The 14,256-nt window shown below is 42.8% G+C and overlaps 1 protein-coding gene across 1 annotated transcript in view; it reads right to left on the bottom strand.

The window, feature by feature from the left end:
- The window catches only part of LOC107392963 (contactin-associated protein-like 4), a 107,815-nt gene extending 93,935 nt beyond the window's left edge, over positions 1–13,880 (bottom strand). Inside the window, exons 1-2 of the mRNA XM_015971065.3 lie at positions 13,495–13,880; positions 3,688–3,798 (exon numbers count right to left, since the gene is read on the bottom strand). Coding sequence (XP_015826551.3) covers positions 3,688–3,798; positions 13,495–13,579 — 196 coding nt within the window. The 5' untranslated portion in view covers positions 13,580–13,880. The remainder of the gene's footprint in view (positions 1–3,687; positions 3,799–13,494) is intronic.
- Between the last annotated feature and the right edge of the window lie 376 nt (positions 13,881–14,256).

Below are 14,256 nucleotides of genomic sequence, written 5' to 3'. Positions count from 1 at the left end.
ACATCAAATTGTCTCCAACACCTATCTCCCGCATTAGCTTCTGATGGAAAATAGAAGGTGAAACTCTAGGATTAGAAAATCCTGACAGATTTACGTCACACTGTCACTTAAAATTCATGGACTCACCCATCTTGACTCACGATTGTGAAAGCTGTTGTTGGTTTAGAGAATGTCTCGGCTAGTAGAAGCTAACCGTTAGCATTAGCGACTCCACCACACAGCAGAACTCCTCTAGGCTTGTGTTATTTGTAGAGATAAAACATATAAAATGCAAGTCAGTGGTAGAGTTGCGTTTCTGTTATCGAATCTGAGGCTAGATGTTCAAAAATCAGGAAATAAGAGTCCAAAACCTGCCGCCTGAAGCTCAGCTGTAATGTGGCTCACTTATAGTCCCTGAAACTGAAACTATAAGCTTCATTCCTGTGAGAGACCACTGCAAATGTATTGATTAAATGAGTGTTCAACACTTTTGATGTGATTCTTTTTTTCCCCTTAGTGTTTGGTACAAAATTATGTCAATGTCACAGTTTAAATGTTGCCACCTATGATAATAGTCTGAGCTTTTTAGTAAGGTGCAATAGATTACTTCCATTAAGCTACGGCTTTTTTGGTGCTATAAGATAAGGGTGATCTGCGTTAGAATCAAATTCTCTCTTCATTTTTAAACTAGAATGATAAAGATTAAAAAATATATCTAATATTCTTCTCAGGAGAGAATGTTAAAATGAAAAAGTGTTTGGGTGAAATATGTAAAGGACATTGTGGGATCTCAAATGAAGGTTAAAATGATCTTTTTCACTATCAAAAACATAATGTTTGGAAACCCTTAAGATGTTCTGTGTGATAAACCACAAATTCAATAAAGGTATGTGTCTACCACAGTGTAGCGTACCAAAGGACAACAATTTGGTTATTTGTCCACTGTAAGGTCAGAGGTCATCTCACAGAAGTGTCCGGGCGGTTCCCCTACACTGCTCTACGAACTTGTTGCCATGAAGGGAAGCCATAATAAACCCTTCTGCTGAATTCCCTTGTCTTTGCTGGAAGCAACGATCTCATGCAGAAGACGAGACCTTCACTCTGAATAAAAGTTCATTTTCCTTGAATCATAAACAACTTTACAACGTAATAGGTTGATATAATCAAATGTGTTGAATGAACAATATGTTTGAATCCAAGTGTTTTAATAATGCGTGCATTAATCAATTATGAAAATATTTTTTTATGTAATAATTCATTTCAGGTCTTAAATGATACCAGATTAATATTTGTTGATTTAATAATTTAATCTATCAGTATATTCATGCATCATAAGATTATCATTAATGTCTAACATTCACTTTACATAAATGTGTAATAACATTTTCACTTCACACTAAGAAATAACCTTGAGTGAAGGCGTAATTCTCTGAGGTCTTTTGTAGCGCCTTTAAAACTTGTCAAATTCTGATGTGTCTAGAATTTATAAACAAGCGTTGATAAAAACAGGAATCCCTTCCTGATTCCTTAGTTCTCCTGCTGCCTCTTGGTTCGGCCAACCGCTGAGCAAGCATTTGGAACCATCTTCTCTTTTCACCACAAGGTCAAAGCCTCTCTGCGACACTTGCGAAGTATTTCAATTCAAACGGCTTTTTAAGAGCCACCGAACACCCCAGATGTGGAACGTCTAACCTGCAGACCCTGGTTGCATCTCGCGGCCGGTGAGTTCTGAATTCAATTCAATTCAATTCAATTCAAGTTTATTTATATAGTGCCAAATCACGACAAGAGTCGTCTCAAGGCACTTCACATAATAAACATTACAATTCACAGTTCATTAAGCCAATCAGAAATAATGTTTCCTATATAAGGAACCCAGCAAATTGCATTAAGTCACTGACTAGTGTCAGTGACTATACAGCAATCCTCATACTAGGCAAGCATGCAGCGACAGTGGAGAGGAAAACTCCCTTTTAACAGGAAGAAACCTCCAGAGAATCCTGGCTCAGTATAAGCAGCCATCCTCCACGACTCACTGGGGATCGAGAAGAGCTACAACTCTTTGGATTCTCGTGGTCACAACGTCCAGTGGACCTACCACTCTGGCTGCCTTTCCTCCGGACCAAGGAGAACGACAGTCACACAAGGGTAATGAAGACTCTGCATGATTGTGTCGGATGATTTTATGAATAATCAATCATATTTTAGGATTTTAAGCTGCACAATTCCACCATTGCCTGGATTTTAGACTATTTCTTAAACAGGCCTCAGTTTGTGAGGGTTGGGGGTAAGTGCTCAGACTTGATTTTTACAAACTCTGGTGCACCACAGGGGACAGTTTTATCTCCTTTTTTATTTACACTGTATACAGCTGACTATAGGCACAGTTTACCATCTAGTCACTTACAGAAGTTCTCCGATGACACGGCCCTACTGGCATGGACGTAATTTACACTTTAGAAGTGGGGGGGACACGGGGGTGGCGGTGGGAGGGGTATCTTTACAGTATGTTCTAATAGGAAACAGGCTTCAACACAAAAGGTTGTTTTCTGCTTGGTCTTAGAGCTCAACCAGTGTCAATTTAATATAAAGTAATATTGTTTTTGGATGGTAAAAAGTGCAGGGGTCAAAACTTGACTTTGGAAAAAGTGGGGGGGGACATGTCCCCCCTGTCCCCCCCCAAAATTACGTCCATGCCTACTGGGCCTGATCTCTCGGGGTGACGACCTGGCAGGGAGGAAGTTAACTCCTTTGTTAGATGGTGTGATGTCAATCTTCTACAACTCAATGTTGGCAGCACACAAGAGCTAGTTATTGATTTTAGAAAGAAAAAACAAGCATTCTCTCCCGTGGTCATCAAAGGCCAACCTGTTGAAACTGTGGAGACACGTAAATATCTAGGGGTGTACCTCGACGATGAGTTAAACTGGAAAAGGAATATCGATGCTGTTGTTAAAAGGCCCAGTCCAGATTGTTTTTTCATAGAAAGCTAAGATCCTTTGAAGTAAGTAGGAGGATCTTGAATGTGTTTTATCGGGGAATTATGGCCAGTGTGTTGTTTTATGCTGTGTTGTGTTGGGGCAGGAGCCTCACTGCTGAGGACAAAAACAGGATCAACAAAATGATCAAGAAATCTGGCTCAGTGGTTGGGCAAAGCTTGGACTCATTTGACATGATCTTCGACAAAAGGATGAAAAGTAAACTTAAGACAGTTATGTCTCTGGAGGACTACCCCTTCACCAGATTTTTTAGGATCTCAGGAGCTCTTTTAGTGGGCGAATGTTGTTCCGCTGAACGTTTTAGGAACTCTTTTCTTCCTGCTGCAGTGCGTTTTTACAACGAGCATTTTGTATGATTGTATATTTGATATTTTTATCATGGTTGTGGCTTATAGCCGTGTCCAGTGAACGTTTTGTTGCATGTGTGTGCATGTTGTGTTGTCCACGCGGCAGGGGTGAGGTGGTGCTCACTCCTCACCCCTGCCACGTGGACCTCAAGGGATAAACCATCAATCCTGCTCAATGGTCAACTTTCCTCGCGGGGTCACACTCATTAGGACCGTGGGAAGGTTAAACAAAACAAATTAAAATATAATATTGCAACAGGTAGGCTAGAAATGTATATATAAATATAAAATAATCACCAGAAAAACTTTGATTTTGCATGTTGCATTTTAGATGTAGATAACAGCAGTGAACGAAATCCTACCTTCTCTTCTGTTGACTTTTGCAAAGACCGGCCCATGACTGCTGGACAGCTGAGAGGAGCTTCTGAACAATGATGGAGCCAGATTGGACACCAGTGGACGGTCACATACTTCTGTTAAACAATCACAGCACAAAAGCAACGGATCAGTGTTTTGCATCATGAATCATGAAAGGCTATGCGGTAGTTCAGAGCTGAAACGTCAGTAGATAAGAAAGAAAGGTTACATTTGAATTATTGGGTTTCTATGAGAAAAAAACACACACCCTGCAATAAATGTAAGTTATGAGATGTGATAAAGACCAGTGACGGATTATAACACCTTGGTTTCACTGAGACAAGAAAATGAGTTGAGATATTTTCATGCCTCACACATTTAATGAGTATAAGTGTCCAGGACAGGAAGTGTGTTTTTAGAGGGAAGTTTAATAGGTGACTCGTGGACAGCAGTTGTCTCCAACACAACCACTATTTAACATTGTAAAATGAATGAGTCATAAATTAATGCGAGTGTACATCTGTGATGCTAATGCATAAATAGATAAATTACATCATTTCTATATGAGCACACTACTGTGCAAAGTTTCTTCTTACAGAAACTCTTGCAAATGTTTCATTTAGTCTTACATGTCAGAAAAGTCATGTTTTAAAAAGACTTGAGGTATCTTGTAAACATCTGCATCTGAGTGAAGGTAAGTTAAGGTCAATGCGTCCGTGGGTCGTGACACGGAAAATTCACTGATGGGTGAAATGAGAGAAGTTGGGAGTGTCACACTATAACTTAAAATTGGAGGGCACCAATCATAAATGTCCAAACTCCTCCACTCTTTGTTGCGGGGGGGAGGGGGGGCTGCAGAGGGTGTTTGAGCACCTGCCCCTTTGGTCCCAAGTGCCCAAGGGGCCCTTTTTCCGGTCTTCCGTCAAATTTTACTGCCCAAAACTGTCAAGCATGTCATTGATGGAAGAGTTATCACGGGTTTTTGTTCTTTTTTTTTCTGGCTTTCTGGTGAATCTATTTAAAATTTTTGCTCTATATGTGCCCCCTTTTTAACTTTGAGCACCCACCCCTTGAAAGGTCTCTGCACGGCTCTGATCTCATCAATGATTGGCTAACCCCAAGGCGACTCTACCACTGACTCTGTTTTCTGTAGTGGGTTTCTTTGCTGATTTCTACCTCTGCTGCTGCTTTAGTGGTTGACAATGAGGAGAATGTTGGACTGGTCAGATATTTGATGTAACAACAGCTATTTGATAAATGATCTAAAATGGCAGACTGACCTTGGGCAAACACAAAATCCTGCAGGTCACAAAGGCAGATGGATGGACTCCAGTTCTCCGTCACTTTTATAACTTAAGCATTTGTCCCTGACTTAATAAATCCAGGTTTCTGATTGGTACCAGCAGCCCCTTCTGCCTTTATGCAACCTTGACCCAATTGGAACCCTTTTATGACTCAACTGTAACTGAACACATGGTATAAAATAAGGGTGATTTATCCTACAACCTGTTTGTACTGACCTCAAACTTGCTCTCTAAAAAAACTTAACTATCTCACAATGAGGGACAGGAAAGGTTGTAGACGACGCATCGCTCACATTCAAATCAAACAGAACTCATTCAGGGCTTTATGTTCTTTCAGTGCGAACCACAAGCTTATTGAAAAGCAATAAATTCTGATGAGATGGGCTGTTATAAAACTGGGAGATAGGCACACATTTAAATCAACTTCTCTTCTGCATTTTTTATCAACACATTTTCTGTCAAAGCTGTGTACAGGAGGAGATGAATTTTGAGAATGGTGTAAAAAAATAAAAATATCTAACGTTCCGCCCTCAGCCTCAGCTTTGCGAATAATCATAAACTCAGCCAACAGCCTTGGTTAGCTGAGAAAAGCATTACCCAAGTATCGCTGCTGCTTCAACCTGCAATAATCAAACTGAAGACAAAAGGATATTTTCTCTTTGAAAAGTGATGCTGCAAGCTGCCTGTGGTAAATTAGTTCTGTTGGGGATAATAAAAAAAAACAATTACACAATGAGGGAATATAAAGGATATCCCTGATTGCTGATTATCATCACACTCAAGGATGATTGTCGTGATTTGCAGACAAATTTTATCAGAAAATTTATTAGAGCATTTGTATTTATTCAAATGGTCATCTATTTTTCAACATGCATCAGTAAATAAGGCACGAAGTCTGCACCTCTTGCAGATTTCCTGCCTTATTTATCTCTTTAGCAAATGTAATAAGCAACCAGGCCAATATAGCTAGGTACGCTCTTTGCAAAATAAGACATGACTGTCTGCATTTGAAGTGTTTGATAAATAATAACCCAATGGTTAATAGTCAAACTTACATGTCACTTCAACAAAAAGTGTTGCTACCAACTTGTGTCAGTGTCAAGTTAGTGTTGTATGTACTAAAAACAGTTTATTTAGGTCAATACTTTAAAAAAATGCTCCATATGGCCTGAAAACCAACTAATAAAACGTCTGCTGAGTAAGAAGCTGCAGGGAATTGCTGTCAGTGTTGGACTGCACACAGTTTGGGTCATTTCAGTGTAGAGTTTGCATGTGCACCTTGTGCATGTGCATTTTCATTTTCTCCCACATTCATTCGTGTTTACTCTTTCTGCCAAGTCAACAAATACTAAGGCCCTGTCCACACGTAGCCGGGGATCTGCCAAAACGTAGATATTTTTCTACGTTTTGGCCTGTCATCCACACGTAAACGGAGTTTTTTCACACGAAAACGGATCTTTTTAAAAACTCCGGCCAAAGTGAAGATCTGCGTTTTCTCCGTTTTGGGTGTCTGCGTGTGGACGGACAAAACCGGAGTTTTAAGGTCCGCAACGTCACGTTCCACGACAAAAAATGCTGACATCACGTGTGCGACCTGTGTTTACACTAGCCGACAGCATGGATGCCCTCAGAGCTGCGCTCGCTTTATCAATTGTCCAAGCGCTTTTTGCTCGTTTGTTTTTGCAAGCGGAATTACTGCTCCTTGCGGAAGACCACAGACGAAGGACGAGGTTAAGAACGGGGAAAGTACTGCCGCCTACAGGTCTGGCATGTCCTTAACAACATATTTATCCGGGTACGTGTGGACAGAGTTTTTTTTTTTTAAACGCGGTGGTGTGGATGCAAGTTTTTGGAGGGGCGGATATTCGTTTTCAAAAAACCCCGGCTACGTGTGGACTAGGCCTAAGGCAATGATAAAGTGTGAGATCCACAGGTGGACAGGAACAGTGACAGCGGTGAACCAGTCTCTTGTTGTGAAGTGAGAAAAGTTGAAAGGCAAAGCTTGTCATTTATTGGTGACCAAAATACAACCCTCACATATGATTATGAGCTTTGGTTTATGACCAAAAGGCTGCTGATATAGGGTGCTGAAAAGAGATCCCCTGCTCCTCCATTTTGAGTTCACTGATCCACTGGAGGGATTACATCTCTAGGTTAGCCTTGAGATCCTATTGGAGGATTTGGTGGAACTGGCATGGGAGAGGACATTCTGAACTTCCCTGTTAAATTTGCTGCCTCTGTAACTTGATCCAGATAAGAGTACTGCCATGTCAACAATTCTGCTTTTTACTAAGCCTAAAGAGACAGGGTGTAGTTGTTACCATTAATCTCATGAAATGTCCATCAAAGTGTTGTTGAAAAATGAATAAAATGATGTCCAGTTGTTGAAAAATATTGGCGGCTTTGTAGCATATAACCATAAGTATCAGGTTTAAAGCAGTCTAGCATCTTTGGGGAACACCATATTAGATGTCATGTTTCCTTCTGGCCAGCTCGGGTCCTGTACCTGACGCTAATGTCACACATGTACAACTTACAGAAGTTACGTTACCACGTTCAAAAACATTTAGGTAGTAACAACACAAATTTAATAACAAAACTGCCAAACTCTTTCCAAAACGTATGTGAAAGAACAGAACCAAAGAAGAGATGCAATATACTTTGGCTGAGCAGTTTTGCTGTTGTATGATGATGTCATCGGCAGCCGAAGGACCCCGAATTGATCCAGAAACTGCAGCACCAGAAAACTACATTCGGCATTGCATCTCTCGATGGAATTACCTGAAGGACCACCAAAGTGTGCTGAGTCACGCTGAGGTTGCGTGCTTTCTGCTCCATAGGTAACAACATGTAGCATACTGTTTTTTTAAACAAGCCACAGTCATGGTGATCTGGTGTAAAACTACCCTGGAATGTTTTTATGTTCTGCCCCTAGTGGCAGGAAACTATACACTGCCACTTGAATAAGATCAAAAGCTTAAAGACTTATTGGTAGAAGAGGTTGAGAGGTTCCAGCTAGATATAGTTGGACTCTCCTCAACGCATGGCTCTGGCCCCTTACCCAGTTTCCTCAAGACGGGTTGCACTTTCCACCAATTTGGAGTTGCTCCCACTGAGAGGCGCTGAACAGAGGTGGGCATACTTGTTGCCTGTACATTGGGGTTTACCCCAGTGAATGAAAGGGTAGCCCCCTCCCGCCTTCGTGCAGGGGGTTGGGTCCTGACTGTGGTTTGTGCATATGCACCAAACTGCAGCTCAGACTACCCACCCTTTTTGGAGTCCTTGGAGGAAGTGCTGGAGAGCGCTCCTTCAAGTGACTGCCTTGTTCTGCTGGGGGGCTTAAACGCACATGTAAGCAAATAATATGAGACCTGGAGAGGTGTAGTTGAGATGAATGGCCTACCTGATCTGAATCTGAGTGGTGTTTTGTTACTTGACGCCAGTGCACGTCATGGATTGTCCGTAACGAACACCATGTTCAAGCAAAAATGTGTCCATATGTTCTCTTGGCACCAGGATACCTTAGGCTGCAGTTTGATGATTGATTTTGTTGTCCTTTTATCTGATCTGTTGCTGCATGTAATGGTCTCTTGGGTGAATTCAATTCAATTCAATTCAAAAATACTTTATTAATCCCAGAGGGAAACTGACTAAAGAGAGGGTCGGAGCTGTCAACTGAGCACTACCTGGTGGTAAGTTGGCTTCAATGGTGGAGAAGGAAGCCGATCAGATCTGGCAGGCCTAAACTTATTTTGAGGGTCTGCAAGGAATGTCTGGCAAAGTCTTCTGTCAGAAGGAGCTTCAATTCCCATCTCATCCCGAGGGTAGCAGGGGACATTGAGTCACAGTGGGCTATGTTCCATGCTTCCATTGTTGAGGCGGCTGACCGGAGCAGTGGCTGCAGGGCTTTGTGGTGACACCGCTGGTGGACACTGGCAGTTAGGGATGCTGTCAAGCTGAAGAAAGATTCCTATCAGGTCTTTTTGGTCTGTGGGACTCCATAGAGGCAGTTGATGGATGCTGGCAGTCCAAGCGGAATGCGGCTCAGGTGGTAGCGGAGGCCAAAACCTGGGCATTGGTGAGACCATGAAAAAAGGCTTCTGTGTGGCTTTGAGGAGATTCTGGTCCATCATCCGGCACCTCAGGAGGGGAAAGCAGTGCACTACAAACAGTATTTATAGTGGAGACGGTTTGCTGCTGACCTCTACTCGGGACGTTGTTGATAGGTGAGCGGAATACTTCGAAGACCTCCTCAGTCTCACCAGCAAGTGAGGAAGCAAAGTTTGGGGACTTTGGGATGGACTCTCCAATCTCTGGGGCTGAGGTAATCAAGGTAGTCAAAAAACTCCTTGGAGGCAAGGCCCCTGGGGTGGATGAGATCCGCCCAGAGTTCCTTAAGGCTCTGGATGTTGTGGGGCTGTCTTGGTCTACGCGGCCCTGCAATATCATGTGGACACCAGGGTCAGTTCCACTGGATTGGCAGACTGGGGTGGTGGTACCACTATTTAAAAAGAGGGACTGCAGAGTGTGTTCCAACTACAGAGGGATCACACTCCTGAGCCTCCAGGTCTATTCAGGGGTTCTGGAGAGGAGGGTCGGTCGGATTGTCCAACCTCAGATTCACACCGGGGACACACCGGCTGCAGATGTGCCGGGAGGTGAAGCGCTCACGAAATTTGGCTGCTCGCTGCCGCTCAGTTCAGACCAGACGCTTGTTTCTCTGCTCTGGTCGAGGCGCGCTTTGTAGTTTTAAACACTTGGTGTCCTCCATTTCCTCTCTGCCTTTTTTTCTGCTTTTTGCTGTTTGTGTGTGTTTGTCCGCGTGTGTGTGAACCAGTTGTTAATGGCTGGCCTACGACTTTCTGCCTCTCTGTCCTGCTTGCTCTGGTTGAAAGACACCCAAAACCATACCCCCTTCACGTGGTCACACACACACACACACAAGTTCGCTGTGTATGTGTGTTCATGTGGTTTTTATGCAGTGTCTGTTTACGAACACATTTGACTATCGCGGAATTGAATTTTGAAATGCTTTATTTTGTTAAATTTACCGGCCTGCCTCTTATGTCTAGGTTTGACTTCCTGAAGTGACGCATTCACCCGCGGCTCGTGAAAAAAATAGAGCAGATGCCGAAACGATCGCTGCACGGCGCGGGCTGGAGCGCCAGCGCATGCGCTTCGGCGGCCCATGTGGTCTATAGAATAGGATAACAAGGGTGCCGATTGATGTTGGTCCCCGTTTCGTGGCGCTTCGGCGGCTGGTGTGTCCCCGGCGTTAGGAGGAACAATGTGGTTTTCGTCCTGGCCATGGAACACTGGACCAGCTCTATACCCTTAGGGAGATCCTGGAGGGTGCGTGGGAGTTCACCCAACCAATCTACATGTGTTTTGTGGATTTGGAGAAGGCGTTCGACCGTGTCCCCCGGGTGGCCCTATGGGAGTGAGTATGGGGTACCAGGCCCTTTGATACGAACTGTTAGGTCCCTGTATGACCGGTGCCACAGCTTGGTCCACATTGCCAGCAGTAAATCGAGCTCATTTCCAGTGAGAGTTGGACTCCGCCAAGGCTGCCCTTTGTCACCGATTCTGTTCATAACCTTTATGGACAGGATTTCTAGGCATAGCCAAGTTTTTGAGGGGATCTGTTTTGGTCGCCTAAGGATCAGGTCTCTGCTTTTTGCAGATGATGTGGTCCTGTTGGCTTCATCAGACAGTGATCTCCAGCTTTCGCTGAAGCGGTTTGCAGAATCAGCTCTTCTAAATCCGAGACCATGGTCTTGAATCTTGATTCTTCAAGTCAGGGACGAAGTCCTGCCCCAAATAGAGGAGTTTAAGTATCTCGAGTGAGGGAAAAATGGAGAGTGAGATCGACAGGCGGATTGGTGCTGCATCTGCAGTGATGCGGGCATTTTACTGATCTGTCATGGTGAAAAGAGAGCTGAGCCAGCAGGCAAAGCTCGATTTACTGGTCGATCTACATTCCTACCCTCATCTACGGTCATGAGATTTGGGTAGTGACCGAAAGAACGAGATAGTGGATACAAGTGTTACACTGATTTGCCGGCATGGTGTGCCTTCTAAAAAGGCCTACAGTTGCTTTAATGCAAGGCTGAAACAACCAAAAAGCACATTTGCATTTTAACAAAACACATCCGCTGACAGCACATAAGCCTGGTTCACGCAACAGGATTTAAAATTTATTGGAATACTTTAAAAAAGAATAGAAAAAAAAAACATTTAAGTGCCCGCATGTAGCAATAAAAAAATCTCTGTTTTAGTCCTACTATCCGGCCACACTGCAAAAACAACACACTGCATGACAACATGCTCAGGTCAGATGGGAAATCTCACAAAATGTCTTGAGATTAACGCGACTTTGAACTAAACAATCATGGTGGAGGAGGAGCATGCAGCGTGCTCCTTTACTTTGCGCTCTGATTATCTACACATCACGTTCAACAGGCAGCATGCTTGCTTGTCCTAGAAAGCAAACCAAGACATTTGACACCCCTAATCTATGGTCAGAGTGGTCCAGATGTCCTTACAAACAGATCAGAACTTTCTTAACACAGCACACATGACAGGATTGTGATTGAAATTATCTTTAGAGGCGTTACGCTAATCTGGTGCACACTTCAGATTAAAGGGGAGGATTGGGTTAAAAAGTGGCATAATTTCTTTGCCGTGTGAATTGAGCTTACAGTAAGTCAACACAAAGACACCGTTGTGGATAACGAGAGGCAAACTACAACCAATATTTATAAAAAGTTGGATTTTTTTCAAACACCTGTTTGTTCACTTCAATCACAAACCAAGAATGACGTAAGCGAAGAGTCGGGCTATAATTTTGGAAAAGTACAGACCTTGAAATGTGTTCAGCAAGATACTACAAGTCTTACATCAATATGGTTATTGCCATCTGCTCTGTTGTGGTCATCTGGGACATTAGCATGAAAACAGAATATACTCACAAGCCTGTAAATGCCCTGTGTCAGAGAAGAAGAGGTCGTCAGGGCAGGAGCATTTCATCTTCCTCTGCTTTATGACAAGCAACAAATGCAGCAGAGGCCGCTTTTCTTTTAGATCTGAAAGCATTTGTGAGCATTTTAAGCATTTTAGGATAAATGGGTGGACTTTAACTTCCTGTTCTCTTTATTCACCACAAAATAAGTAATAAAATTCATTAATAGTGATGAAAACCTTTAACTGGTCAGGAATGAATGTCAAGGAGCCAAAATAGCTTCAAAAACTGCACTATATCTAATTGTCTTTTTATTGTGTTAATGTGCATGGCTGAGGAGATTCTGTCTGAAGGGAGCATCACCTGTTTAACATGATTTAGGGTCAATTTTAGTCCATAAAATCTTTTTTTTTTCTGAAATGCTCTTTTGTTTTTAAACAATCAATGCGGCAGAGAAATAACAGTATCTACTCTCTCCAATCTCCTCCACCTTCATTCATCCTTCGATCTCCAGAATCAATCACATTCCTGTCTCTGGCTGATTTAACGTGTGAAATCGTTCAGATAAAGTAATTACAGTAAGACGGGGACACTGGTGGTTGGACTTGACCGAGCCACTTCAACTGGGCAAATCCTGAAGCTATTCATTAAAACATCCCATGAGTAAGCTTACAGCTCTCGTGCACTCAAAGGCTCAATAACAGCTTGGATCTGGAGGCCTATCAAAGCCATCACAGCAGTGATTAAACAGGTTATTTTCAGTCACTTCTCTTCGGATCATCTGCTTTTAAGATGTTTCAGTGCAGAATGGAGCAAGAGGAGCAGAGGCAGCTCCCTGACGAGTCTTCCGACGTCTCATCTGACGGATCACATCTTTCCCGTTCCGTCTTTCTCTTGTGTAACAACATCAAATGTTAAAGAAAGGAACACAGAACAAGCAGCATGTGGGATTCGGTCTTAAAAACTCGACTTCGACCGACCCACAGAGCTTGAACATTACTTTTTCTGAAGCAAACTCTGCAGTGGTCAGATCCTACCCATGCCAAACGTTGAAACATCTTTCATTCACAAACAAACTTGCTTTGGGAATTTGCAGAAACGGGTCACAAAACAGATATAAACTCCTCGCAGCTGCAGTCTAAGTCACTTCTAAAGCGTAGAAGCCAGAAAATAGGTGAGAAAGTCAGAAGATGTTTACTTTTGCCTATTTTTTTTGGTATGGCACTAGTTTCAAACCCAAAGCTGAGGGAACTGTACTTTTTCACATGTATATCGATAACTATGTTGAAATTTATATCTATTAATTGGAAATTGTTTAATCTTTTGTGTGTTTTGAGAAACACAAAGAAACACAAACATTATGAAGATTATATTAAAATTGTCGTTTATATATAGATTTTTTATTCCTATCTAAAAAAAAGGTGTAGTATATTATAACAGTCTAGTGTGGCATGCACTGCTACTGAATGAGATTACAGCAGCCTAAGAGTGGATCTGAAACTCAGCATCCTGCCCGCGCAGCGCCAGAAGCGCACAGAACTGCTCACCTTCTCCATCTGTCCCACAAGAACCGAGCAGCACTGAGGCGATAAACGCAGCAATCCCGCTGAGTCTTTTACTCCCCAGAGACATGTTCAAGCCTCCCGATGCTGCAGAGTGTAATCCGGGTTGTGTAATCTCGTCCTTCACCCTCCTGCTCCGGTGCGCTGCGCTGCGCTGCGCCGCGCTGCAGCAGAGCCTGCAGCAGTGAGAAGCTGGCCAGCTCCCGGAGAGAAGGAAGGATGCTCTCACGCCGCCTGCTCCGAGTCAAGTGGAGCATGCAGAAAATGAAAACCAGCATTTAAGAGGCTGTCGCTGGTTCAACACTCTCAGACTGAGATCCAGAAGGAGATCAGAGATCCAGGATTTACCTAAACACAGAGAGAGCACGTGGCTCTTCTCATGCTTAACCCTCTCAGGCTCAAAATGAGTTTTGATAAAAGGACGAACAAGTCCTTCAGGAGTACTTCTGAGTTTAAAAATGCTCATGAAATACGTATAACCAGGTAGGTATAGGTTTTAACATTGCAAACCTGCAACGCCTGCCAGACAAAAGCCACAAACATGAAACTGGACATGCTCTTGTTTTTTTTTTTATTATTATTATCATTTTTTTTAATTATTATTATTTGTTCATTTGGGTTTTTTTTACATCTGGCTTGACTTTAAACAAAGTGAAGTAATTAAAAGACAAGTCTTAATCCAGTTTGTCAAGTTTTACAAAATCTGACCAGAAACACATTTTCTTCTGTTCAGAAGTGTTCAGCTAT

This window comes from Nothobranchius furzeri, chromosome 8 (genome assembly GCF_043380555.1).
Source record: "Nothobranchius furzeri strain GRZ-AD chromosome 8, NfurGRZ-RIMD1, whole genome shotgun sequence".
Lineage (NCBI taxonomy): Eukaryota > Metazoa > Chordata > Actinopteri > Cyprinodontiformes > Nothobranchiidae > Nothobranchius > Nothobranchius furzeri.
This window is presented reverse-complemented; position numbering and strand designations above follow the sequence as displayed.